General features: G+C 56.6%; 1 protein-coding gene across 1 annotated transcript in view; it reads right to left on the reverse strand.

The window, feature by feature from the left end:
- Nucleotides 1-26,511, reverse strand: part of LOC122241375 — a 95,075-nt gene that overhangs the window by 24,360 nt on the left and 44,204 nt on the right. Inside the window, exons 2-3 of the mRNA XM_042997353.1 lie at nucleotides 17,162-17,246; nucleotides 14,039-14,442 (exon numbers count right to left, since the gene is read on the reverse strand). Of these exons, the coding sequence (XP_042853287.1) occupies nucleotides 14,039-14,442; nucleotides 17,162-17,246 (489 nt within the window). The remainder of the gene's footprint in view (nucleotides 1-14,038; nucleotides 14,443-17,161; nucleotides 17,247-26,511) is intronic.

Raw genomic sequence — 26,511 nt, forward strand, 5'->3', positions numbered from 1 at the left:
TACCCAGAGTAGTTTTGCTTTGGGGAAAAGCAATGCCCCCCTCTTTTCTGACCCTGGGCCAGGAGGGGGAGATAGGCATCTACTGAGAAGACAGCAGGCTGCCCAAGTCAGCTGTCACCCCTGAGCCCCAAGGCCCCCTCTTTGCGGGGCTGAACCCCTCCACAGTTGCCCGTGGAGGCCCCACTTGCCCTTGGATGTTGGGAAGCAAACCAGAGAGAAATCCCAAGAGAGACCCCTCTCCCCCCTCCCTCGTCGTGACCCAGAGAGTGGCTGTGGCCATCCCAGCCCCTCATCACGGACTGCCCTCAGGGCGCCCACCCGGCATCAGTCCGATCTGGTTGCTGTAACAAAACCATCGGACGCTGGGCAGCTCAGAGACAAGGGAAGTTTATTTCCCACAGTTCTGGAAATTGGAAGTCCAAGCTCAAGGAGCCAGCAGGTCCAGTGTCCAGTGAGGTCCCGCTTCCTGGTTCAGAGCCAGCCCTTCTTGCTGCGTCCTGGCGGGGGGGTGGGCAGGGGAAGGACGAGAAAGCGCTGCAGGGTCCCCTTCATATGGGCACAAAGCCCATCCTGAGGGCTCTGCCCTCATGACTAACCACCTCCCAAAGCTCCCACCACCTATACCATCACATTGGGGGTTAGGAATCAACATATGCATTTTGGGGGGACACAGACACCCAGACATTAGCCCACCCACTCCCAGCCTCGGCCTCCTGACACCAGGGCCCCAAGAGAGCTGAGGCCCCCCTACCTCAGGAAAAGGTCAGCCCAGAACCAACTTCCCTAACTCCTCAACAAGGGGCCATGCTGCTCCCAAGGGGGGCCAGAGTGGCCAACCTGGGTCAGTGTGAGCTGCAAGGACACAGAGACAAGAGTGCCAAAAATATAGTTCCCCAAGACCCAGCATCCAGATCTGGTGGGAAAGACCCCCAAGGCCGGAGTCTGGAGCTGGTGGGCGTCAGGCGCTATGCTCGACACTTGGCTGACATGTTCTCATCCAGCCTCAAAATAGCTCTCCGAAGCAGACGCTTCCATTACACTTCACGTGTTGGGGGAAGGGCTCAGAGAGGGTCAGTAATTTTTCCAAAGCCACACAGCAGGTTCACATCAAAGCTGGGATTTGAACCCAAGCCCTGTGATGTCACAGCCCGAGTTGACTTCTCTGCATCTAAGGACCTGCTTTTTCACTGTGGCTTCTGACTCCCAACCCTCTTTACTCTGAGAAGAGCCCCTTTCTCTGAATTTAGGGCAGAAGTAGCAGTCAGCACAAAATTCCCCTCTGACAGAGCTTGACAAAACCCCCTGCACAAGGAAAACAGGTTTGCCCGACCCAGAGCTCCATCCAAAAAGACAATGTTGTGGGGTGAATTGTGTACCCCTCCAAGAGATGCTGAAGTCCTAACCTGAGTACCTGTGAAGGGGACCTCCTCTGAAGACAGGGTCTCTGCACATGGTCGAGTTAAGGTGAGGTCATTAGTACGAGTCCTGATCCAACATGACTGATGTCCTTACAAAAAAGGGAAGGGGCGTCTGAGTGGTTCAGTCGGTTAAGCATCCAACTTCAGCTCAGATCACGATCTCACAGTTCATGAGTTCGAGCTCCACATCAGTCTCTGCACTGACAGTGCAGAGCCTGCTTCTCTCTAAGTGAATAAATAAACTCTAGAAAAAGGTGGGACAGAATCTGACATAGAGACACAGGGGGAGCGGCACAGACCAGATTCTTTTTCACAGCTCTCTCAGAAAGAACCCAGCCTGCTGACAGCTTGATCTCAGATTTCTCCAGAACTCTGGGCCAAGAAATATCTGCAGTTTAACCCACACGGTCTGCGGCGCTCGGTTACAGCAACCCTAGCAAACAAACACCAGTGACCAGACCGGGGTTTCTGGAATCAGACAAGTAGAATAACCAGCCACCGACCCAGATGTCCTCGGAAAATGCCACTTTGCCCCCAGACCTCGTTCTGGGAGGAGAGCCGGGCCGGGTCAGGCTGAGTCAGAAGACTCTTGAAAAGTCAGCCCGGCCCTAGACCCAGAGCACCTGCAACTTCAGGCAGGAACGCTGTCTCACCACCTGCCTCGAGGCGGCCCCCAGGTTGGCAGAGGCCAAGGACCCGCGCCGCGGCAGGTGGACGTTCCCACGGACATCTGCATCCATCCAGGCCGGGAAGCCATTTTTCAAAAGCGGAGCGAGTTGAGGAGCTCCGAGCACAGGCACTTAGCGGGGTCACAGAACTGTTTATCTGGAATGATTCTAAATAAAGCCTCAGATTCAGCACGAGCCACTCCTACCGTGGCAACAAGTTTCTGTTATTAAGGAAGAAAGCTCTCAGAGCTGAAGGAGCATGAATATTTGCAAATTCTGTGCAAATTCCACTTTTCTTTCCCCACAAACCAGCTCCTTAAAGAGGCTTTTGGACAGAACCGGCATTCCAATTAGAAGTGCGCACTCGCTGCCTCCATACCAGGGACAAGAGCTCCCCCCTTTGTCACCTGCTGGCCACACGCACACCAGCACCTGCGGGCCTGAGCTGCGGCTTTGCCCTGAGCCCAGACCCCACCACTGGTGGCGTGAGACCACGAGACCGGGGGGGCCCCTCACCCCCACAGGCCCGGAGCACCCTCCCTGAGGCGGGGGAAGGTGGGAGTCGGTACAAAGGCAAAAAAGCTCTAGGCCGTATTAGCCACAGAGTTGGTAGACCAGATGGCTCAGTGATACAACGAACTGGGGAGAAGACAGAGGTGGGGGTGCCACACCCCAGGGCCGGAGAAAGCAGGCAGCAGGGTTGGAAACTACGGGGAGAAGTCCAGGCACCAGCTTAGCACCAGGGGCTGAGTTAGGGAGGGGATGCTTTCTGGAGATGAAGTAACTCAGAGAATTCATACTGACGTCCCCAGGCCAGCCCAGCACCCAATGCACCAGACACTCAAGAAATGTCGGCCAGGGGTGCCTGGGTGGCTCAGTCAGTTGAGCGTCTGACTTCAGCTCAGGTCATGATCTCATGGTTCGTGGGTTCGAGCCCCGCAGTGGGCTCGTTGCTATCAGCCTATCAGCACGGAGTCTGCTTCGGATCCTCTGTCCCCCTCTCTCTCTCTCTTTCTTTCTCTCTCTCTCTCTCTCTCTCTCTCTCTCTCTCTGCCTCTCCCCTGCTCATAGTCACTCTCTCAAAAGATCAATAAAACATTTATTTTTTAAAAAAAAGAAAAGAAAAGAAAAGAAATGCCGGCCATATCTACAGCCTGATCCCTTCAAGTCAGGGTCCTCTGCGTCTGAATCAGCAGAGGCATCCACCCTCTGGCACTAAAGCAGTAGCTGTCTGACTGCAGATCGCCGTGTCCTTTGTCCCTAGAGATGACATTTTTGATCTGCCGCTAGGACAGCCTACACTCGAGGCCCTGAAAGACACCCAACGCACTGAAGAGAAATGAAGAAGGGTTTGAATAAAAGCTAAAGTCGAGGTCGTGGAAAAAGAATGGCTAAAGTGGTTGCCAGGTCTCTGTTAGGACTGACTCTGACATTTAACCACACAACCACCCTTGACGGAAAAACCACCACTACCCCCATTCTGCCACCTGAGACGGCAAAGCAGAAGGAATGACGTCATTTCCCTAAGGCCAGGGTGACGCAGCCAGGAGGCAATCCCGGGCCCTCTGGCTCCAAGTCCCGTGCACCCCTGTCCTGACCTGCCTCTGGAGACCCTGTCCCCACCACCTCCCAGGGCCGTGACGCTGTTTGGCGAAGCAACGCTATGGGGTCACTGGAAATGACACCAGACTCCATGGCCCTCCCCAGCTCACGGGGGGACAAACTGAGCCCAGGGAGGAAAGGATCGCACACGTCAGCAAACACTGAGTTCCAGAATGTTCTCTACCCTTGCTTTACTGACTGAGCAAGACTATGCAGACAAGCCTGCGAGAAACCCAGCTTCTGACCTGAAAACCTTGGGGGTAAAGCAGCCATGCTGGGAAGCAGCCTGGCTGGCTTAGGGTCTCCAAGGTGACGTGACGGTGGGGTGCATCCTCAGAGAGGATGAGAGGCAGACAAACCCTGTTCGGGACCAAGCCCTGTCCCAGAACAGGACCACAGCCCAGAGCACCTGCTTGCTCATCCAGAGGCCACACCGGCCACTCCTCGAAGAAAGGTGTCGCCCCTGCTGGACAACTGATCTGCCAGAACAAGGAACATCGCCCTGTTGGGACTTCTCGCCACTGAGCTGCACACTCTCACAGAATATTCCACTCCTCGTTCATAGTCTCCCTCTCCTCGGACACTTCAGTCTGACATATGAACTGACCCCTGAGAGATGTCACGCCGGGTCATGGAGATGTCAGGGTGCCAGCAGGCAGGCGAGGGGGGCCAAACAGCCGGCTGAAAACACGCCGCCCCCCACGAGCACCTCACACTCCCGGAGCCCTGGGGCCCAATTCCGGGGAATGCGTCTCACCGCTTGCGGAGAAACTCAAACGCACAGTCTGGAGCCAGGCAGCTGCCCAGGGCCCCTGCCCGAGGTGGCCACTGCAAACCCAGCGTGTCTGTGAGGCTTCCTGCTGGAGCCTGAAAGTTCAGATCCATTCTGCCTCCCCCTCCTCGTGTACACTCTTCAACAGAAAAATAATGCCGTGCCCCAACCTTGCAGGGAAGCCATCCACACTGGAACTGCCTCTGATTCAGACGGGTGCCACTGCAGGGCAAGACGGTGCACCCCACCTGCCCTGGCACATCTCTCGTCAGTATGGGGGGGGGGGGCTCAGCATGCGGGCACCTGAACTCAAATCTTGGCTCTGCTACTTTCTTGACCACAAGACTTCAAGGAAATAAGGTCACCTCTCTATGCCTCCGTTTTCTTCTCTGTAAAATAGGGCAGTAATGCTGCCTACCTCACTGAGGAAGCTAAATTCTCTAACGCAGGACATGTGCTTAGAGCAGGACTGGGCCCCGTAAGCCACGATGGTTATTTACGAGAACGGTCCCCTGCGGGACGAGGGCGGGATGTCTGGGGAGCGGACTTCAGGGGGCTTCTTTGCAGAGCTCAGGAAGCCACCCAGGTCCTGGCAGACAGGAAAAGGGGGGCGGCAGGGGAGCCCCTGGTCCGCGAACCTACCCCCAGAGGCTGGAGCAGGCGGGGTGACAGGGGAACCTAGATGCCCATGCTGGTCCTCCAACACGGCTCTGTTCCAGGAGGGGGCTTTCCCTTCCCCACCCCTTCCCCGGCGGCACTGGGACCCCACACGAAGAGGAGCTCCTGAGAGGAGCGGCCGCAGACCTCGCCCTGCTCGTGACACGAGAGCTCACACTCAGCGCTGCGTGCCTGAGGGGTATCCCCCTCGAGCACTCTTCAAGGCCGGGCTTAAGGAGATTCCAAGGCATTCCATAGCGTGCAGCCACTCGGTCAGGGACACAGCCGCTCTGCACTCTGCGCAAGCAAAGGCGGGCTTTCCCCAAAGGTGCTCACTCAAGGACTCCCAGGAAGAGGCAGGGGCGACAGAGGGAGGGTCTTCACATCAGACCCACTCAGGGGCCGTGGCCCGTGGCCCCCACCTCGATCGCCAAAGCCGGCACCAGTGCCCCCTCCGTGGTCATCACCCGCCTGACTCTCGGCTTGCCCTGTGATTGCACTGGCTGCACCAGAACGACCCAGGCTACTCTCCCGCGTCAAGGTCAGCTCATGAGCAGCCTTGATTCCATGTGCCACACTGACCGCCGCCCCCCCTTGCCACACAGCCCAACCCGTGTACAGGTCTCGGGGCTTCACACTTGAACATCTCTGAAGGCGTTGATCTGCCAGCCGACGCACCCATGGCACAGCTGACAAGGACAAGTGACAAGCGCTTATGGAGGGCTCCCTGGGCGCCAGAGCTGCTCTGTGTGCTTCAGACGCGCTGTTCTTCCTCAGCACGGCCCGCGCGGTAGACACAATACCGTCGCCATGTCTGACGGAGCCAAGGTGCTGCTGGGAGGCTGAGGATTGGCCGGAGATCACCGGCACCGCCGCCGAGCCCCCGAGGAGCAGGACCGGGCTCCGTGACAAGTGCCCGCCCGCTGGGAGGGGCCGGCAAAACCCACCCGGAAAGGCGGACTCCCGGGCGCTCCGGCCGCGCAAAGTGGGAGCTGAGAAGTCGTCGAGGAAGCCGGTTATCGTATCAGCCACGGCTCAGCCGCCTCCCCCGCGGTCCCCGGGCAGCCGCGCGAGTGAGAACGCAGCCGTCCCGGCTCATCTCGACACTTGTCACAGCTCTGGGCCGACTGTTAAAATAACTTTTTGGTTGTTATTACAAAGTAATAGATGTTTATTGCAGAAATTTTAGAAAGTGCAGACAAGCCAAAAGAAGGGAATAAAAATTACCCAAAAGCCCCAAACTGCAAATGTACCACTTGACATGTTTTTGTACATCCTTCCAGTAATTTTCCTCAGCATTCATTTCTATGTTTTTCTAAAATGAGCTCTCTAAAAATGGGCTCACACTTTTCTTCCTGTTTGGCAAAATGCCTTTTCTCCTGAATGTATCGGGACTGTGTGGGGGAGAAAGCTCTCGCCCCTTCTCATCCCGCCCCTCCGTCTCTGCTCCCCGCCAAGGAGGGAAGCTGGCGGGGTCAGAACCCGAGAGGGCTGCGTCTCCACATGAGCGGCCGTGAGTTAAGAGATCACACACACACGTGCACATATGCATACATGTGTGTACCCGTGCAGGCACATGCATGCACGGGCACCTATGCCTACATGAATGTGTAGCACATGTGCACACGTCTGCACACATATGCACGTACACACATGCACACACACACGCACAGGCATGGCTCACCTCCCGCCCAGGGCTGTCCTTGGGCTTATCTGACCACATGGCTCTGCCCTGGTGTCCTCACAGGCGCACACTGGCCCTTTCTTTGCGGGAGGGGGGGGGGGGGGGGGGGTCTCTGCAGTCCCCAGGGGGGTACATCTGACCTTGAGAGAACAAAGGAGCCTTAGTGGGGCCTTGAGCCTGCCTTCCGGGATGCTCTCTGGAGAACCCAGCACGGTGGGCCACGGGTCTGGACACGGCCCGCAAGACCCCTTCCTCGCCCGTCTGCTCCCGCTCACCGAGCACACAGCCACCTCCGGGCTCCCGGCTCCCCTGGCCAAACGGCATCTCAGAGCCCCACCGCCTTCCGGCACTGGTATCTTGACCGCGATGCTTTTGTGTAACGTCATCGTGGGAAACCACAGGGCACCCAGGGCATGACCCATGTGACCATCCCCTGCTGAGGGACAGACGGAGGGTCCCCGGTTGTCCCGTTAGCACACACAACATCGTGACCAACATCACACGCACCCATGGTTGTTTCTGGGACAGAACTGTGGTGGTAGAGGCAGGGCGGGTCCACGGCGCCTGAGTGGGTGCGATAAGGTGGGGCCACTGCAGGGGGAGGTTGGGGGGACACGAGCAGTTAGGGAAGGTGATGCAGGCCCTTGGGGCCTGGGAAGGACTCTTCTTTAAGTGCAAGGGAGCCACTGAAAGAATCTTATCTCTGTAGGGAGAGCATGTAGGGGGACTTCCAGCTGTCCCTAACTCATCCCTCGGGTCACTCCCAATCTCCTCCCCTGTGTCACATTCGTCCTTCTCTCTGTTCTTGCCTGAGCGCTGCATCTCGGAGGAGCATGTGGGCTCCCTGCGGGGAGACCCAGCACAGGGAAGGACCTTCACAAGGAGGCCTCGTGGTCCCAGACCCAGGCCTCACTGCTGCATCCCACCTGGGGCACCCCTTCCTGAGACATTCTGCCTCCCACCTCTGCAGAGAGCCTGCCAAGCTCCGAAAGGAGGCGGGAGGGCAGAGCAGCCGGGACAAGCCGTGGGAGAAGAGGCAGCAGGTGCCGGTACCCGGTCTGGCAGGTGCACGCCTTCAGCCTTGTGAGCCCAGGAGCACCTCGGCTGGCCGCCCAAACTGCCACAGAGACGGCTCCTCTCCGTGGCCAGGAAGCGGGGACGCCAGCCGCTGAGGGGCTGGCCGCGACAAGGGAGATCAGATGTCCTCTTACCCCAGGCAGTACTGCGTCAGCAGGGGTCTCACCCCACTGCCTCACGTTTGAGGAAAGCTCACGACCTGGAAGCCTCAGCACCCTGGGAGCCCACATCTGGACAACAAAACTGGGTGCTCCTGTCCTCGGCACTGGTGGGACATTCAAACCACACGAGCCTCTGCCCACTCGGGACCTCCCAGCCTGGCCGCACCCCAAACCAGATTGACAGCCCTGTGCTGGCTCCTGGGGACCCCATAAGCCTCCCACACCCGGTCAGGGTTAGGGGGTGTGTATGTGTGTGTGTGTGTGATCATCAGCCTTGACATCAGAACCGAACTTTGGAGTGGGGGGTGGGGGATGCAGGGGTGGTCCCTTCCTGGTTTTGCAGGTGACCGTGCAACTGCCCAGCAACCGGGCCAGAGAGCCCCTGGCCTGGCCCCACGTGGTAGGGAGCCCCATGCTTCTGAGTCCCCTTCCTGGAAACTTTCCAAGGTCTCCCCCAGTTCCTAGAACCAGGCAGAGTGCCCCCAAGAATATTCCAGGGCCTGCAAGAGCCCCCGTTCATTTCCCTTGTGGTGCTCTGACCTTTACCCAGAGCCCAGGATGACCCAGATGCCCCCAAGGAGCTCTGAGACTCATGACTGCGGGGTCATCCTGGAGTCCTGGCTCCAGCTTGGGGCGTGGGTGCCAAGCTGATGGCTCCCGCCAGCCTGTGTGGTGCATGAGACCTGGCCACCAGAACGGTGACTCATGCTGACCGCAGGCTCTGGGCTGCAGACAGTGCCCACCAGCCCAAGGCGCTTGAGTCCCCGTGAGGGCCCGCATGTCGGCTCCTGCCTGGCTCCGTCGTGACCCGGGGCCGGCGTCCTTCATGCCGTGACCCCTCCACTGCTGCACAACAGTCTCCTCCTCTGCCGTCTCCACGCCACAGCAGGACTGGCTGGGTCGGTCTCCTCCAAAGCCTTTTTTCTTCTCTTTTGAAGCGCTCATTGGAAATTCACCGGCGTGGAATCAGCCCTACTCACATCCTCCTGAGCTCCCCACCACCCCCGCTCGGACAGACAGTATGAATGCACTATTCTCCTTATCCCTGACACTGATGGACGAGGCGGCACCTGCTAAGAGCTTTCTGATGAGTCAGTACGTCCTTGCTTGGTGCTTCCGACATACATGGACTAACGCTGGACATAAAGCTATTCCATAAACTGCCTTCAAAATATCTTTTCAACTTTTTACGATAACTACAGATTCACATGCGTTTGTAAGAAATAATACAGAGATCCCACACGCCCCTCACCCAGTTCTCCCTGGCGGTGGCATCCTGCAAAACTGCAGGACAATATCAAAACCAGGATGTTGACGTCGATACGGTCAAGATCCAGAACATTCCCTTTGCCACCAAATCCCGCCTGCTGGCTCCTTCACAGCCACACCCTCTCCCACGCTCGCCCCTCTTCCATGTTTTGCAACCAGCCCTCTGTTCTCCATTCCTGTAACTTTGTCGTTGCGAGAACGTTACAGAACTGGAACCGTACAGGGTGCTGCCCTTGTGGGACGGGCTCTCTCCACTCCGCGATACTCTCTGGAGACCCATGCAGGCATTGTACACACAGCACTGAGGGGCGCTATTCCCCCACGGGTGTGCGGGTACCACGTTTCACTTAACCCTAAGTGGTAGAAGGACATCTGGCTTGTCTCCGGGGCCGATTTGATTTGCTGACTGCAAACCAAGCTGCTATAAACACTCGCGTGCAGGTATTTGTGTGAACATAAGTCTTCGTTTCTCTCTGGGATGAATGCCCAGGAGTGCGGTCCCTGCAGTGTGTGGTAGTTGCCCGTTTAGGTTTTTGAGAAACTGCCCAGCCACTGTCCAGAGTGGCCCTACTCTTTTACATTCCCACCAGCGGCATATGAGGATTCCAGTTTCTCCACAGCCTTCCCAGCATTTGGTATTGTCACCGTTTTTCTCTTTTTAGCTATTCGGGAAGATGTGTAGGGACAGTTCTTGACAATTTTAACTTACATTTCCCTAAAGAATAATCAAGTTGAATGGTGCTGTTTGCCACCTGTGTATCTTCTTTGGTGAAATGTCACCACTTTTTTCCCATGTTCTAATGGGGTAGTTTGCTTTTTGACTGTTGAGTTTTGAGAGGTCTTTATATACATAAGATACTATTCCTTTGTCAGATATGTGGTTTGCAAACATTTGCTCCCACTGTACAGTTTCTCTTTTCATCCTCTTGACAGGCCCTTTCAAAGAGCAAAATTTTTCATTTTGATGAAGCCAAATTTGCCAGTTTTCCTTTAATCATGCTTTTGGTGTCAAATCTGAGAACCCTTTGCCTGGCCTAGATCCCAAAGATTTTTCTATTTTTTTCTGTTTTGTATTTTTTTTATTTTACACTTAGGTCCATAATTGATTTTAGTTAATTTCTACGTAAAATGTGAGATTTAGTTCAAGGTTCATTTTTTGCCTCTGGATGTCCAATTCTCCAGTACTGTTTGTTGAAAAAGCTATCTTTCTTCCTTTGAATTGTTCTTGCACCTTTGTCAAAAATCAGTTGGACGTGTCTGTGGTCTTTTTCTGGGTCTCGATTCTGTTGCATTGATTTGTGTGACTTTTTCTTTGCCACTGTAATACAATCTTGATTATGGTTGCTCAGGTCATGATCTCACGGTTCGTGGGTTCAAGCCCCGCTTCGGGCTCTGTGCTGACAGCTCAGCACCTGGAGCCTGCTTCGGAGTCTGTGTCTCCCTCTCTCTCTGCCCCTCCCCAACTCATTCTCTCTCTCTCTCTCTCTCTCTCTCTCTCTCTCTCTCTCTCTCTCTCTCAAAAATAAGTAAACATTAAAGATTTTTTAAATGAGCAAACATCCTGGAGTTTGGATGGCCCATGCTGGCCAGAGCAGGGTTAGGTGTAGAAAGGAATTTCCAGCCCAATCCTGAGTGCCAAGAATTAAAGGATGGGGCTGGTTCCCAGCTTCCTTTCCCAAAGCCAGGAACAGGCCCTAAGAAAGCCAGTCGGTCTCAGTGGAAACACACCTCTTTTTCAGGGTCCTCCCTGAGCCCTACCTTAAAGTACTCCTTTAGCTAAAGAAGCATTGATCTCACTATGTTCCTGGAAGGCACAGTGACATTTGGGGTCTCCCTAGAGCAATGTCAGCTCAGAGCCAGTGTCCAGTAGTCCCCAAAAGGTCTGTTTCCCTTTCCCCAATACCCAGTCTTGCTGGGAAAGGGCCATAGTCCCTTTGGGGAAGACTGGCAGAAAGATAAATGATATAAATTTCTGGCAGTGGGGCAGGGTCTTTCCTCAAGGGGACCCAGTCCCCCCTTCACTCAAGGGGCTCTGGGCCTCTGAGCCAACTCAAGTCTGGGATTGATGGGGCCTGAGACGCTGTGTCTACCTGCCCTCAGGTGACTGACCCCACTGGCTCCCCTCCAAGGAGAGAATTCTCGCTTGCCTGGCTTCCTCGAATTGTGACAGGAACAGAGAGGAACACAGGCAAGCCACACACGCAGCCGCGTAGGGAAAGACCCTGCCCAGCTGAGGTGAGGAGACCAGGTCACCCCTCCCGGACCAGGCAAGGAGGAAAACACCACACAGCAGGAAAGCTGGCCCAGAGGAGGCAGCTCGGACGGAGACTTCCCTCCCTCTCCACCCCCAATCGCAGCCCTTTGCAGGAGGATCAGGCCGGTGAGAGGCCACTTGCCAGCCCAAAAAGGGAGACTTGAGGCTGGCCATGCCCACTGGGAAGGAGGAGGTGACCGCACCTCGGGTTCTCACAGTGCCCAGTCCTTACGCAGCTCTCCCACAGAACCAGCTCGGGGGTGGGGAAAACAGAGGCTCCCTTCCCAAGGGGGCAGGAGGGCTGTGGATGGCGTGCTGTGCCTGCCCTAACCCATACTCGCACTGACCCCCAAGCCCACTGCCCTGTGTCCAGAACAAGAGCCACCTGCTGAACCCAGACGCGGCTCACTGTGACTCAAGTACTCTCCTCCTTTGCTTTTGTTTAGTGTGTCTGTTCCCAGGGGAGGTGGGGGGGGGGTGTGATTTTCTTTTTATCGGCTCCCTCTCTTTGCATTATAAACGTGCGTTTTACAAACATCAGGAAACACAGAAAAAAAAAAAAAAAACACTGATCATTTTACCGCCCTCATAAAAACATAAAGTAATGTAAACTGCATAACAGAAAGCCTAGAACACAAAAGAAAGAAGGAAAATCCGAAGGTGAACGCAACTTAAGACAAATCCCCAGCTCTGGCATCCTTGCTCTCTGCCTTCTGGGGGCTGCGTGGGGCTCACTGCCCGGTGCCCTTGCAGCTGCCCAACCTCCTCATGCTCACGCCCAGTCCCTGGCTGTCACTAAGTCTCCATGGATTTGCCCGTGCTGGGAATTCCACCGTAAATGGAATTAGACAGTATGTGGTCTTTGTGGCTGAACTGCAGCATTTCTGTATCTCAACACAGGTAGACGGCACGTTCGGTCCACAGCAAGAACACCCGTCCCTTGTCCTTTCTTTCTTATAAAGCCTACGATCCTTCTGTCGGTGAACCCAATACTTGGTCATGTCCAGCCTGCTGGACCAACTGAAGACGTCGAGTGGGATCGGCCATCCGAAGCCATGGCGGGTCCCTCCACTAGAGGGTTTCCACCTTGGCACTCTCGACACTTGGGGTGACACCATGTTATGGGTGGCCATCCGCCATGGGATGTTTCACCGCGTCCCTGACCTGCGGCCACAGGTGCAGGAGCAAGGGCACTCTGTGGGGGGCAGCTGGGCACGGCACGAGGAGCCTGGGCACCGGGCTCAGACCAGCCAGGCTGGAATCTCGGCTCCTTAAAGGTCGGCTCACCCTCGTTCCCGATTTTACCTGAGGGGCCCACCTTTCCAAACATGCACCTGCCTAGAACGACAGGAAAGAGAGCCAACTGCAGGCTCAGATGCTCCACAAGGCCCCTGCTGGCACTTCCATCCCAGGCCCCCAACCTGGCCTTCACCCACCCGGGCTCCAGAAGGCGGCCCCACCCTCTGACAGTAGGGCCCGGCCCTTTCAGCACAAGCAAATTCAATCAGTGGAAGAAGCTTCCGCAGCAGAGGGACAGCTGTGACATTTGCAAGCCAAGCCCCTCCTGGCAGCCAGCCTCTAGGACTAGTTCCAGCCAAATGTGTTTCTTTTATTTTTCAAAAGGCAAATAAATGGGTCAGAAGCCAACAAGGGGAACTGGAAGCTTCCCCTGGAGGATAAGTTCCAAAGGAAAAAGTTAGAGGCTCGATTAAGGAAGATTTAATGAGTTAGAAAGAGATCAGAAAGAGGACAAACCCAGGGCATAAATCAAATATTAATCATCGTAAAGGCAAGGCTCACTAAGGCACAAATCAATAGCACTGGGCGGACTTGCAAACATCCGCCTCTCTGAAGAGCTTCCAGAAATCTGGGGCTAAAATGCAGGGGAGCAGGGATCCGGAGGAGGAAGAGAGAGTCTCCTGTAGCCAGGAGTCACGAGGCATCGCTGGAAACTAAGGGAACCCTGGGGGCTGTCTGCTGTCCCTTGGAGCTGGTCTTCCCCAAAGAGGCTGGGCCAGGAGCTCTGGGCAGGAGAGGCCCCTCTTCATCCCTCATTCTGCTCCAGACCCTCCTCTGGGCAGGGTCTTGTCCTAGGCAATGACATGTGTCATTTCAGCCTATCATTACTCTCTTGTGCCACCAAGAAGACAGAGGCTGGAAGAGGTGAAGTCCAGCAGAGGAGACAGAATTCCAAGCTGGGCCCTTTGGTTCAAATCCCTCCCTCCTTCCAGGCCCCATGCCGCCCCCACCCTGCCCAGGGCAGCCTGCACCCCAGCTAGAGACGGCGGGCAGCCCATCACTGTGCACAGCTGAAGGAAGGGAGCCTCCCCTCACCCATGTCGACCCCACCCCAGTCTTGCTCTCCGAGCTCCCCATCCACCCGTCCTTGCTCGGGGAACCAACCCCTCACCCTCCAGGAAAGGCCTTGGTCACCTTCCAAGCAAGACAGAAGCAGAGGCTTATGGGGCGCACTCACCTTGCCTCGGCACTGACTGCTTCCAGGGAGCCAACCGTGCGTGCACCTGCTCCCTCTGCCAATCCTCAGGTCAGGCTGGAAGTGCTGGAACGCTGAGGCCCCTGGGACCGGCTCCCCCACCCCCTGGCTGCTGTATTCGGCTCCTGGATCGGCTGTAACAAAGTCCCACAAACTGGGGGTGTTTAAATAGCAGAAATCTATTCTTTCACCTTCTGGAGGCCAGGAGTCTGAAATCAAGGTGTGGGCAGGACCACGCTCTCTGCAGGCTCCGTGGGGGGGGATCCCTCCTGCCTCTTCAGCTTCCCATAGCTCCAGGTGTTCCAATCTCTGCTCCAACCTCTGCACTGTCTCCACATGGCCTTCTTCCCTCGTCCCTCTGTCTCTTTTCTTCTTTTTTAGTGACCCTAGTCATTAGATTAGGGTCCACTCAAACCCACTATGTCCTAGTCTCAACCTGATTTCATTGGCGAAGACTCTATTTCCAATACGATCACACTGACAGATATCGGGTTAGGACTTCATATCTTTTGGGGGACACAAGTCAACCCCTTCAGCTGGTGGAGCTCAGAAATGTGTTCTCCTGTGTGGACTGTGGACCAGCAGCATTTGCTTCAGCTGGGAGTTTGCTGAGATGAGGAATTCACGCTGCCCCTGACCTCCTGGGCCAGGATCTGCACCTCACAAGCTCCAGACGCCCCAGGGGACTCAACCTCAACCCTACAGCCTTCCCAGGCCTGTCGCATCCCCTTCTCTGTGACACTTTCTACGGTTTGCTTCCCCATCAATCATTCACACTCATGTCCTCGGCTCAGTGTCTGCTGTGGGGACCCCAAAGGCAGGGGTCGAGGCCCATGGCTGTCTGCCCCAGAAATCTTGATCCTCTGTAGAAACCACAGCCCTTGGCTGCCAGCTCTCTCAGGACACAAACACTGGCCTGTGAACTCATCACACCCAGGCAAGTGATGGAAGGAAGAGAGAGGCCAAGAGAAGGGGCTCGTTCAGGGTAGGCTCCCTCTGACCCTCAGCAGTAGGCGTGCTGCCTGCCTTTGGACACAGACACAGGGCCTTGAGAAAAGGAGAAAACAGCCGAGGGACAACGACTTGCACTGTCCGCCAGAGAGCAGCCCACGCCCCTCCCCCACCAGGCACCTGGCCTTCTACAATCTCCACGTGGGCCAGCTCTGCCTCCCTGGCCCTCCCTAGACCTCACTGAACTAAGAGGCGAGGGGGCGGCATGGCTGGATGGAAGCAGAGGAAAGTGGGTTCCCCAGCCCCCACCTGGCCCCCGCTGACGGAGCAAGCCCACCCCAATTTTCTGAGGGATGTTTTTGGAGATGAGATCACCTTTGCCAGCTGTGGCTTTGATCTCTCCTGGGCCAAGGAACAAACGTAGGAGTTTCTGATCTTCTCCAAACTGCTCAGAGTTTACCACATGGGGACAAGGATCTGGACTTGTTTGCTTTCTTCAGAACACACCTCCAGCCTCTTTTAAAATTTCCCAAAGAACAGCTTGACCTGGGTGTTACAGGACTGTCTCTGTTCCCATCAAACAAGAACATCGCTTCTAAAGGGGAACAAGAAATCCAAAGGCTCCGTACAAAAGGTTTTCTGTCTGAGCTAACTTTAAGGTGGTCCAGCCCACTTCAAACTCTGGAAAGTTCACAGAGATCATTCAGGGAATGTTTTCAAGTGTCTGTAAATGCAATCTTGCTGGAGCGTCCAAGGCTTGGCTGCGGGACGTCCAGTCCCACCACGAAGTACCGCGGCAGAGGGGCTCTGCTCTGCAAATGCCCAGGGACAGGAGGCAAAGGGCTCAGGCAGGCTCGGGCACATCCAGTGCCCACACACAAATTCCAGAGAAGGAAGGGAAGCTGAACTCAACTCCCAACGGCCAGGACAAGCCCTCAACAAACACCTGCATGCCTCTGCTGGGCAGCAGGGGGCCCGGCCGGGGAGGCAGGGTTTACAAATGTCCACAGCCCGAGGCTGGGCTCCCCGCTCGGGAACCACCCTCAGGGTGGTCTCAGTCTCAGTCTGGGTCTCTTCTCGTCCGAAAGCAGGAAACAGCCGAATATCTACCCCTTAGGGCGGTCGTGAGACTCATTAGTCACGATGCACCTGATGAGCTCAGCACAGAGCCTGGGAGCAATGACGGAACCCCGCACAGGGGTGCATGCGCTTCCACGACTGGGACGTCCGAAGCGTGGGGCCGTCCTTGAGGGGCCCAGAGTACCCCCTTTCTATCGGCCTCCCTCTCTCTGCTCCCCATTCCTCCAGGTTGGCTTCATTCTCACGCAGGCTCTGCCCGCACTGCAGCAGAAAGGCCGCCAACAGACCGGCCGTATTGTCTTCCGGCTTGTGACGGGAGAGAACCTGATTGGCCCTGCCTGGGTCATGTGCCCATCCGTAAGCCAATCACCATGGCTCAGGGACGGGGCTCTGCAATTGGTCAGCCGAGGGCACGTGATGCACCCTGGGCCGACGTCAGTTTGCGCTGTGGCCTCGCAGAGCAGGTGCTCCTTAAAAGTCAGCTGGTGCTTTGTGACTGCGCGGGCAGAGGGCGCGTGTGCAGGCCCGCAGCCAGGCGTGCCGTCACCGCTGCAGCACCCAGCACTGAGCTGCTCAGAAGTCGTGGGCGGTGCCCAGTCCTGCCTCGCCCCCTGACATCGTGGGCTCCAGCAACCTCGGCTCCCCGGCTTCGCACATCCTTCCCTGCTCCCCAGAAGGTGAATGTCCTCACACGCCCTGCCCTGGCCATGCCTGGGGACAGCGGTCTCTGCTGTTTGCCGTGAACACAGGTATGGGCTGCTGGGCAGCCTGGGGCTGGCTGGTGTGGCCAGGGATCTCGGGTCTGTGTGGAGGCTTCAGGTCAGGGGGACAGAACAGAGCCTGGGCCCTCACTGCCTGCCAGAACAGGACCTTGGGGCACTTCCCACAGCACCGTGCAGAATGCTACCAGTCCTGCCTGGAAACAGCATCAGAGCCCAGGCACACAAGAGCCACAAGACCCCTGGGAGAAACTGGTCCTAGGCCAACGGTCCCGCCTGAGGGATAGACAGGGGACAAGGAGGAGGACCGACCCCCTGCACTAAGCCCGGCAGGGATGTCCCAGAAGGAACACACATCTCTGGGTCAACAGCACCTGCCGCTCCAGCAGAAGAGACTCCACCAGCTCTGGGCGTCCACAGCCATACAGTTTCCTTGGCACCTGCAGTCAGGGTGCCCGTGCACATGCACAGACTTCAGTGCTCTGACCCGTACTCTTAGCCTCCATCAGAGGTGATGATGAGATCACTAATGTTCTTGGAGCTGGGCTGTGAGAAGTGCTTTGAACTCACAAGCTCATTTAACTTTCATCTAATGGCTGTGATGCCCCCCTCCAACCTCCTTGCACCAAGAGGTGATGCAAGATACTCGCAGCCCCACAGTCCACAGACAGAGCCTGGAATTCAGTCCAGGCCTCTGACTTGAGAGCCCCTATCCTGGCCATGGCCCACTGCCCGCTGCCCAAGGCAGCCCAAGAAGGCAGCCAACAAGAAGGGGCTGGGAGACAGGCAGCTCTGTCCATGCAGAGGAGAGAAGAGCTGGCATTCCAGGTGAAGGATGCCTACAAGGTGGATGGGGTGTAGACTGCCCCGGCCAGCACCCCCCTAGAGGACAGAAAGAGCCACTCAGTGCAGCCCTGAGGAGGCAGACAGGGGAACTGGAGGGCTGAGGGCATGGGGGTGTCTCCACAGGCATTCAGAAGATCACTAGCACATTCTGGGGGCTCTTAACCTGCACTGGGGCTCATAAACCCCCAGGAAAATTTAGCCAGAATTCCATGTCTCTGTCCAGTGCACCTTTCTGAGAAAAAGTCCCAAGGAGTCCATGAACCCCACTCCTCAAGTTAAGAGCCAGCCCACATGCCACGTTCTACTCCACCCCATTTCCCTGTGGGACACAGGAAGCCCTGCCCCTGCTCACCCCGAAGCTTGTTGCCTTTGGCTGGGGGACACCTGACATTCTCCAAACCTGCTCCCTTCTCCATGAGATCATCACGACTATGGTCCCCACCTGGCAGATGGAGAAAATAGGGCTGAGCGGGCTGAGGACCTGGCCCAATCCATCAGCTTTTAAGTTGTGAGAAGGATCTGGTCCAGCTCGGTTCCACCCCTAGCCACTGGGCTGCACTACCCTGAGCGCTCAGAGACTCGGCCTGGACTTCTTTCACGCTGGCCACGGCAGAGGCTGGGAGGCGAGGGGCAACCCCTCCCTTTCATGTGCCATCTCTGTTCTGCACATCAGTCACAGAAAAGAGGAGAGTTCACAGTGAGCATGAATCCAGCCGGTGAAGTTGCATGAACACCACCTCGGCAGCCCGTCTCCCCTCGGCCCTTCAGCCCTGCCAGGCGACAAGCCACTGAACACGATGTGAGGCTCACGCTTGAGTTGCGGAACATACCCTCCGGTTTCAAAAAGGGCGTCTGGCATCAGATCTGTGGATTGCTTAACAGGATTAATCCCACTTGCAAGCACTCTGCTGCTGCTTTGTTCCTGGCAAGACGGGCCCCGGCATGAAGGAGCAAAAGGGGCTTGAAGTCCAAGGCCCCAGCTGCTGTGTGTCCCCCTGGATGCTCCCTCCAACAAGCTTGCTGGGCTTATTACTGAGATGCTGTCAGGGGCCAGGGGACTGCTGGAACAGAGGCCAGCAGGGACGGAGCTCCCCGGCTTCCTCCAGAAGGTCTCAGCCATTCAAGGTCTCGGCAGGCCACCCCCCACACCTGCATGCTACCCCCAGCCTATTCCGGTTTCTCCATAAAGCCCAAGACCCAGGGTTCAGTGGAGCTTCAGGAACACCTTGGGGACAGCTTCAAGCCTCAGATGCTACAGTAAATGTCAGGACCAGGCCGCCTGAGCTGGGAGACCTGCATCCCAGCAGTAGAGGCCACATGGTGGTGTATACCCTGAAGACACAGACGCAGGAGCCAAATGGCCTGGGTTCAAATCCCACCTCTGCCACTTCTCTATCGGACGTTAGTCAAGCATCTTAGTCAGTCTGGGTCTCAGATTCATCATCTGGGAAACGGGAGGCTGGTGCTGATAACAAGGTCTGCATCCCGGGGCCCCTTGGGAGGGCTGGGGGTGTAGCCCGGGCCCAGCGCTCAGCACAGGGCCCGCCCCAGGAAGCGTGCAAGTGTTCTAATTCTTATAATTATCGAGTGTTACACTATTATAATAATAAATGTTGTTACATTGTAATTATTACATATAATCATTATTATATGTTGCATTATAGCACAAATTGTGTTACTATAATTATAATATATAATATTATTACTGTGTGACAGGCAGTAGGCTGTGCTCTTTACGTGAATTGCCATCCCGTTAAGTCCTGCCAGCCATTCTCTTGAGTCCGAAAGCATCTAGTCCATTGTACAGATGAAGAGCTGAGAAAGATCACGATTTGTCCACAGCCCCACGGCCAGCTCTCAGCGGGACTGGACCCCAGGCCTGGGCCATCAGGCTCCAGCCCACGCCGACTCTGCCACCCAGGGCTGGAGAGCTCACACATCACAGAGTTGGCCAGGCACTGTGGATGACCGGCCCAAAGTTAGATGACAGGCAGACAGACGCCTGGGCTCGGCGTTGGGGGCCGGGGCGGGGGAAGGAATATAGGCGCAGCGTGGCCAGACCTTCCCATTTTCCAAAAGAAGTACAGACTATGATTTTCTATTGCTGGCCAATTGTTCAATAGATTTTAAACACAGGATGACCCAAATACATGCATTATTAAAAACCTTCTACCAGCCAGACTCCCCCAGACTCAGCACGCAGCTCCACCCCCCGCCCCGCCCCCAGCCTGGGATCCCTGTAGTAGGAGAGATAATCCAGAGGACCCTAATCCCTGCACAGGGCACATGGCTCTGTCACCCTGACCTTCCCTGGGGGCAGTGGGGGAGGGGCGTCCATCCCTAAAGGAAGCCCCATTTTTCCTGGTGGACGAGGCCGGAGAACGGGGCTTATGGCAGGAATGCGCGCCCTGCACCACAGCCCCTGGGCCGCCTGCAGGAGCAGCGCCTGGCCCAGCATCACCCCCGTGGGATACAAGAGCCAGCAAGGGAAGGGCAGCTGGGCGGTGGGCAGTGGGCAGCAGCGGTCCACCCAAGGGCAGGCAGCCGGAAGGGGCCAGCCCATCTGCCTTAGGTGGTGCTCAGTGTGCATTGGTTACATCCCAGCTCAGAGCTCTGGGAAACTTACAGGGGCCTAAGTGAGGAGGAAATTTGAAAAAGTAGTTTCTACCCAGACCCTACTTCGGTACCCCTTTGCTCTGAGAGTCATGACTTCTGCTCTGCACGTTGGTGGGGGGGGGGGCCTCCTCCGACCCCCAGAGGGCACAGCTGTGTCTCAAGCATCAGGGTCCCTCCCGGCCCCCGGGGCCTGGCACCGTGTCTGGCAAACAGTAGGGGGAAGAAATGATTGAACAGGAGGACTGAGGGGCAAAGCGGGGCTCACGGGTGGGAAGGAGGGGAAGTGACTGCGGCCATGCCCGCCCCCCACCCCCTGCCTGCATAGGGCTCGCTGAGGCCCTCCCTTCACCAGCCACCCCTCACCAGCCCAGGGAGGGGCACGCAGCAGCCCCCAGGGAGGGGACAGCTCTCCCCAGAGACCCGGGGCCTCCCATCTGCAAAGCCCACCCCAAGCACTCTGTTTTCCAAACCCACCTTGGACTTCCAGACCCATCTGCAGAATAACCACCATTTGGCAAGGCTGGGAAGGAAGCCACAGGAGAGAAACTGGCCAATAACTACCAGCCCTGTGTTCCAGAACGAAAGTTTGGAGGGGGTCAGACCCGCATGCTCCCTCCCCCCAGAACTTAGTGAAAGGAGTACATCACAGCCACCTGGAGAAGGCCAGAGTCCCGGGGTCCCTGGTGCTCCCGTTCAGAGACAGGAGCCAAGACCCAGGGAGGGAAGGGCGTTGCCCCAAGGTCGTGTGGAGACACACACAGCAGTTCCGGGGGCCTGACCCCTCAGAATCCCGGGCCACGGAGGAGGCTGCCCAGCCTCTGCCCTCAGGGCCATACAGAAGTGGCCACCTGCTCCCCAAGGCGGCAGACTGGCCTCCAGGGGGGCGCCTCTGTACTCCAGCCTCCATCACCTGCCACAAGGCCACCCGTCAGATGAGACAGATGTGCCACCTCCTATCAAAGACCATGAAAACAGTCTGAACGTTTTACACTCTGAAGCTCCCTTTGACTCTAAGCCCAGGCTTGCAAACTATCTTTGCAGAAAAATAACCTCCATTTGTCACAGCACATTCTGACACATTTGTATGGCCCTTTGATCCGTCCCTGGGCTGACAATGGCCCCCCGGTTTCACTTTAAATAGGAACATTCACAACACAGACAGGAAGAATGGGGGAGAGGAGGGTACATGGACAATTACTCTAAAAAAAGTTAATAACTTTCACAAATGGGAAGACAAATTCAGTCCGTGGAGAACAGGGCTGGGCTCCCGCCCTGGGAAAGATCCAGCCTTGCAGGGGGAGGACGGGGTACAGTGGGGAAGGGGACGCGGGCGTTAACCTGCAGGTCACTGGTTTTCATTTAGCCCAAACACCCTGTCACTAGGAGCTGCTACGCTGGCCGCGGAGGAACAGGCAGGCAGGGATGCTGATGGGAGATGGGGGTCCCCGGGAGCCTGTCCAGGCCGTCACACCTGCTGAAGGCGGGTCTCCACCCTCAGTTCTACAGTCTCCACTCCAACAGTGATGAAGTCCAGCCTGGGCCGGATCCCGGCGTTCCCTCCCTTCGTGGGAAAAACAGCTCCTAGTGCCCGCCTGTTGTGTGGTGCACAATGCTCACGGCGGCCCTGCAAGGCGGGCGCCCCCCTTTCTCGGGGCTCAGAGAGCACCGAGGTTTGCCCCCAGAAGAGGGCCAGCCGGCACTCAAACCGGTCAGCACAGAGCCAGACGCGGGGCTCGAACTCACGGACCTCGAGATCATGACCTGAGCCGAAGCCTGACGCTCAACCGACTGATCCACCCAGGCGCCCCATCGACCGTGCTTCTAAACAACAGGCACGGTTTCTCACGGTCCCAGAGGCGGGGCGTGCCAGACCAGAGCACCAGCAACACCAAGCTCCGTGAGGGCTCCCGTCTGCCTGGCAGGTGCCAGCTCCTCCCTGTGTCCCGTGACAGACAGAGCCAGGGAGCTCCTGGGGTCCTTCAGTAAGGGCCCTAATCATCAGGGCTCCCCTGGCACGACCCGATCACTTCCTAATGCCGTCACCATCAGGGGGTCAAGATCTCAACCTGCGAATTTGGGAGGAACACAAACATTCAGTCTGCAGCAACCGCAAGAACCCAAAAGATGCATTTCAGAGCCTAGAAGTGGCGTCCCTCACTGTCACAAAGCACGCCCTCCCTGCGGCCCCGCGACTGGGCCCCTCACTGAACAATCATTTCTTTTCTTCTCTTAACGTTTATTTATTTTGAGAGACAGAGACAGAGTGTGAGTGGGGGAGGGGCAGAGAGAGAGGGGGACACAGAATCTGAGGCAGGCTCCAGGCTCTGAGCTGTCAGCACAGAGCCCGATGCGGGGCTCGAACCCACGGACCGTGAGATCGTGACCTGAGCCAAAATCAGACACTCAACCGACGGAGCCACCCAGGTGCCCCGGAAGAAAGAATCATTTCTTAAACACAGGTGCTCTGCTGGGCACTGGGTTAGAGACGAAACACGGTTCCTGCCCCCAGAAAGACCTGAAGCCCCGGGGCGGGGGGGCAGGGGGGCAGAAAGCATGCAGCCCTGCCCTGTGCTCACTCACCCCCGTGTGGGGATGCCCAGGCTGGGGGAGCAGCTGGTACCCAGCGGGGAGCAGCGAGGGCCATGGCTGCCCTTTAGCAGCAGAGAGGGTCTGCAGCGGACAAAGGAGGCTCAAACGTCCCACTGCTAATGACAAGCCCATCCCTCAAGCCACAAATGCCTTCTTGCCATTTATCCAAGAAACCTCCGGCCGCACATAGGAGCTCACCTGCCCCCACCTGCCAGGTAATCTGTCTTCACTTGGTGTCCCCACCACAGTGAACGGAGGCGTGTGCTCACAGGGAGTGAAGGATGTGATGTGTATTCGTTGCCTCCCTGGCCATCCTTCAAGCTCCTTCCACAGGAACCAGGAAGAGAGATGGACGGGCCCAGCACCTCTGGATCCCCCACCCCCACCCCGCCACCCCACCAGACGGGAGCAGGGACACCCCAGTTCCACCCCGGTGTCATACATCTCAACTTTATTATGTTCTGACAACGTCTGTCTGAGATCTATGTCATTTCCCATCCCAAGGCTTATTTTTCACTTTTGGCAAGTTGTCGAATGCGCTTTTGGTTGAGCCGTTATTTCGTCTAGAAGTTGCTCGGTCTGGCTATGATTGAGAGCACTTAATAGAGTTGCTCAGGCCGTGTAAGGATCTCATATCTGATCACTGACGTTTTAATCTTAAAAGAATCCATTAAGGGAGGCCAGCCGCGGCTCACGGTGGCATGGCCGTGTAAACACCGGATCGTGCCACAGTGCCCTTCCAGACGATCTGCCCTCTGGGTGGGGGAGAGCCCATTCTAACCGCCTACCAGGAGGACGGCACCCAGGTCAGGGGGAAGGCTGGCTCCTGCCCCAGCAGCCAGGCTCCTCACCTTTTACAACCGCCCTCGGGAGGGATGCGTTTTCACAGGAACACGAGTTTGGATGAACTTGGTTCAAGCAGACCCCCTGAAGCAGAACCCCCCCACTGCCCCCACACAGCTACAGCCTGGGCCACAGTGGGGGACTGTACATCACACGCAGCCTCGATGTCTCGGTGAGCCAGGGAGCGCGGTGGGTCTGCAGACTCTGGAGGGCCGCAAGTAGGGACGGGGCACAGCCGAGGGCAGCGTAGACCCTGCATCGTTGGCGTGCCAACCATGAAGGACCCCCGGACCCTCAGCATCCTGGATGGACGGTCACCCGTGGCTGGGGTGTCACGAACACTGCCCTGTCGATACAGCCGTGCGGGAGGCAGAGATCACCACCCCCTCTCCGGAGAGTACCCCCGACCACGACGGCCAGCCCCGGCAGCTGGCTGGCTCTGTGTCGTCCCAGCCCCTGAGCACAGCTGATGAGATTTCCGGGAGCACTGAGTTGCAGCCTAGAGGAGTTTCCATCCGGGCCACCGGGCTGTCACCTACAAGCTCAGTTGCTACTGGTGGCCACATGGATGGTGAAGAAACGTGGGCCCCGAAGATGGGCAGGGGTGAAGAAGGGAAAGAGAAAGCAGCAGAAGCAGAAGAAAGAAAGCCCCTGACCGAGGCTGAGGCTGCTCTGGTCCTTGCCCTGCTTTCCGAGACGAGCCAGCTCGAGCTTGCTCTGAGGAGCCCCCACCGCTGCCGTGGGGGGTGGGGGGTGGGGTTGGGGGAGGGGACAGGGGAGGGAAACCAGAGGAACACCGAGGTGGGAGCTGGTCCCACCACAGGAGATGTCGGTGAGCCCAGTCCTCAGTTTCAACATGCAACGCTCGCGACTTTCAAACACACTTTGCGTAAATTCAAATACATTTTCACTTACGCATGAATATTAACAGCCTTCGTGGAAGAACGTCTTATTTAAAACAAGGAAGTGGCCTGCTTTGCCAGCCAAAAGAAAGCCAACCAGAACCTGAACTCATGGATTTGCTGTTGCGTCAACCAGAGTGGACGTTAATGGGTGTTGGTCTTTGGTTCCCTCCAAATGTGTCCAAGGGTTCGTTTTAATTTTTTTTTAATTTTTTTAACATTTACTCATGTTTGAGAGGCAGAGCGCAAGTGAGGGAGGGGCAGCGAGAGAGGGAGACACAGAATCCAAAGCAGGCTCCGGGCTCCAAGCTGTCAGCACAGATTGAACTCATGCCCCTTGAGATCATGACCTGAGCCAAAGTCAGACGCTGTAACCGACTGAGCCGCCCAGGCACTCCAACGTGTCCCAGGGTTCAAAGCCACAAGATCCACGTGCATGAGAGAGGACACGGCACCAGCAGTCCTGGAGACCTAGGACTCAGGAGATAGGCTTCCATTTCTTTAAGAATAAGACTTTAAAAAAAAGGCAGAGAGAAGAAATTATTTAAAACCTAAACTAATGATCATATCAAAAATAAACAAATACAGTCCAAGCTGACTATAGCTGGTTCTGCCTTCTAAGTGAGACAACGTAACTGACATCACACTATAGTTTTCTACTGCTACACAACAAGTTACTACACACTTAAGACGTTTGTCATCTCACGGCATCCAGGGGTCAGGAGTCCAGCACAGGGAAGCTGGATCCTCTGCCCAGGGTCCCTGAGGCTGAAATCAAGGAGTCAGCCGTCTGCACTCTCCCTTGGAGGCTGGCGTCTTCTTCCAACCCCCTTCAGGTTGTTGGCAGAATCCAGTTCCTAGAACTCTTGAGACTGACGTCCCTGTCACTCTTTGCTCCTCCGGGCCACCCTCAGGTTCCAGCCACCTGACCTTCTCACCCATAGCGGTTTGCCTCTTGGAGGCCAGGAGAAGAACCTCTGACTCCAGGAAGAGCACCGTCCCTTTTAAAGATTCACCTGATTAGGTCAGACCCACCCAGGGAAAACTTAAGGCCTGTTGATTTAGGACCTTAATTGCATATTTATAACTCCTTCACCTTTGTCATGGAAATGACTTAATCATCCAGTCTTGGGGAGACCCTAAAGTCTTCATGACCTTCGGGAAGATCCATTTCTTCTCCTCACCGTTGCCAAGGACAATGCAAGTAGAAATTCCTGCTCATGGCCAGTCAAGGGGCTCACAGAAGTCAGGTGAGGGTCCCCGATAGGCAGGTGCGGCCCCTTCCCTGTGTAAACAGCACCCACAGCCCCACTGTGTGCGACCCTCACGGCAGCCCTGGAGAAGAGGCAGAGGAAGGGGTTGCCCTTCAGAAAGGATGGAGTTGGGGGGCAGGACAGTGGGGGAAGGGGCCCAGTCCAGTCCCCACTGCAAGCAGGGCCTGCCGGCTGTGTCCTCTCCAAGTGCCGAGCTTTGCCAGTCGCCAGTCCAGACCTCTGCAGCTGTAAGCAGGCCTTCCAGAGCCACCTGTGGTGAGGCGTGGTCCTTAATGTGCTCACCCTCCCTGCCTGCAGATCTCAGTTCAGCCTGGACTTGGTCATGACTGCAAAGGGAGGGATTGAGGCTGCCTTCCCGAAGGAGGAGGCCAGGAGCAGGGCCTGAGACGGGGAGGGGCCGGGCAGGGCTCCCAGGCAGTTGGGACCGGCAGGGGCTGTCCAGGCTCCTGGAAGGCCCAGGCTTCCCATTCCTGTGTCCACTGTGATCCTCCTCTCGTGTCTTTAAATCTGAAATGCGGAATAGGGTGACCTTTGACGAGACTGCTCATCAGTTACAGCCCCTGCAGGAAGGACTCAGCTCCTTGCGCTGCCTTCGGGTGGGGGGGGGGGGGCAGGAGTGCTGCAGCTGGGGAGGG

Source organism: Panthera tigris, chromosome C1 (assembly GCF_018350195.1).
Source record: "Panthera tigris isolate Pti1 chromosome C1, P.tigris_Pti1_mat1.1, whole genome shotgun sequence".
Classification (NCBI taxonomy): Eukaryota; Metazoa; Chordata; class Mammalia; order Carnivora; family Felidae; genus Panthera; species Panthera tigris.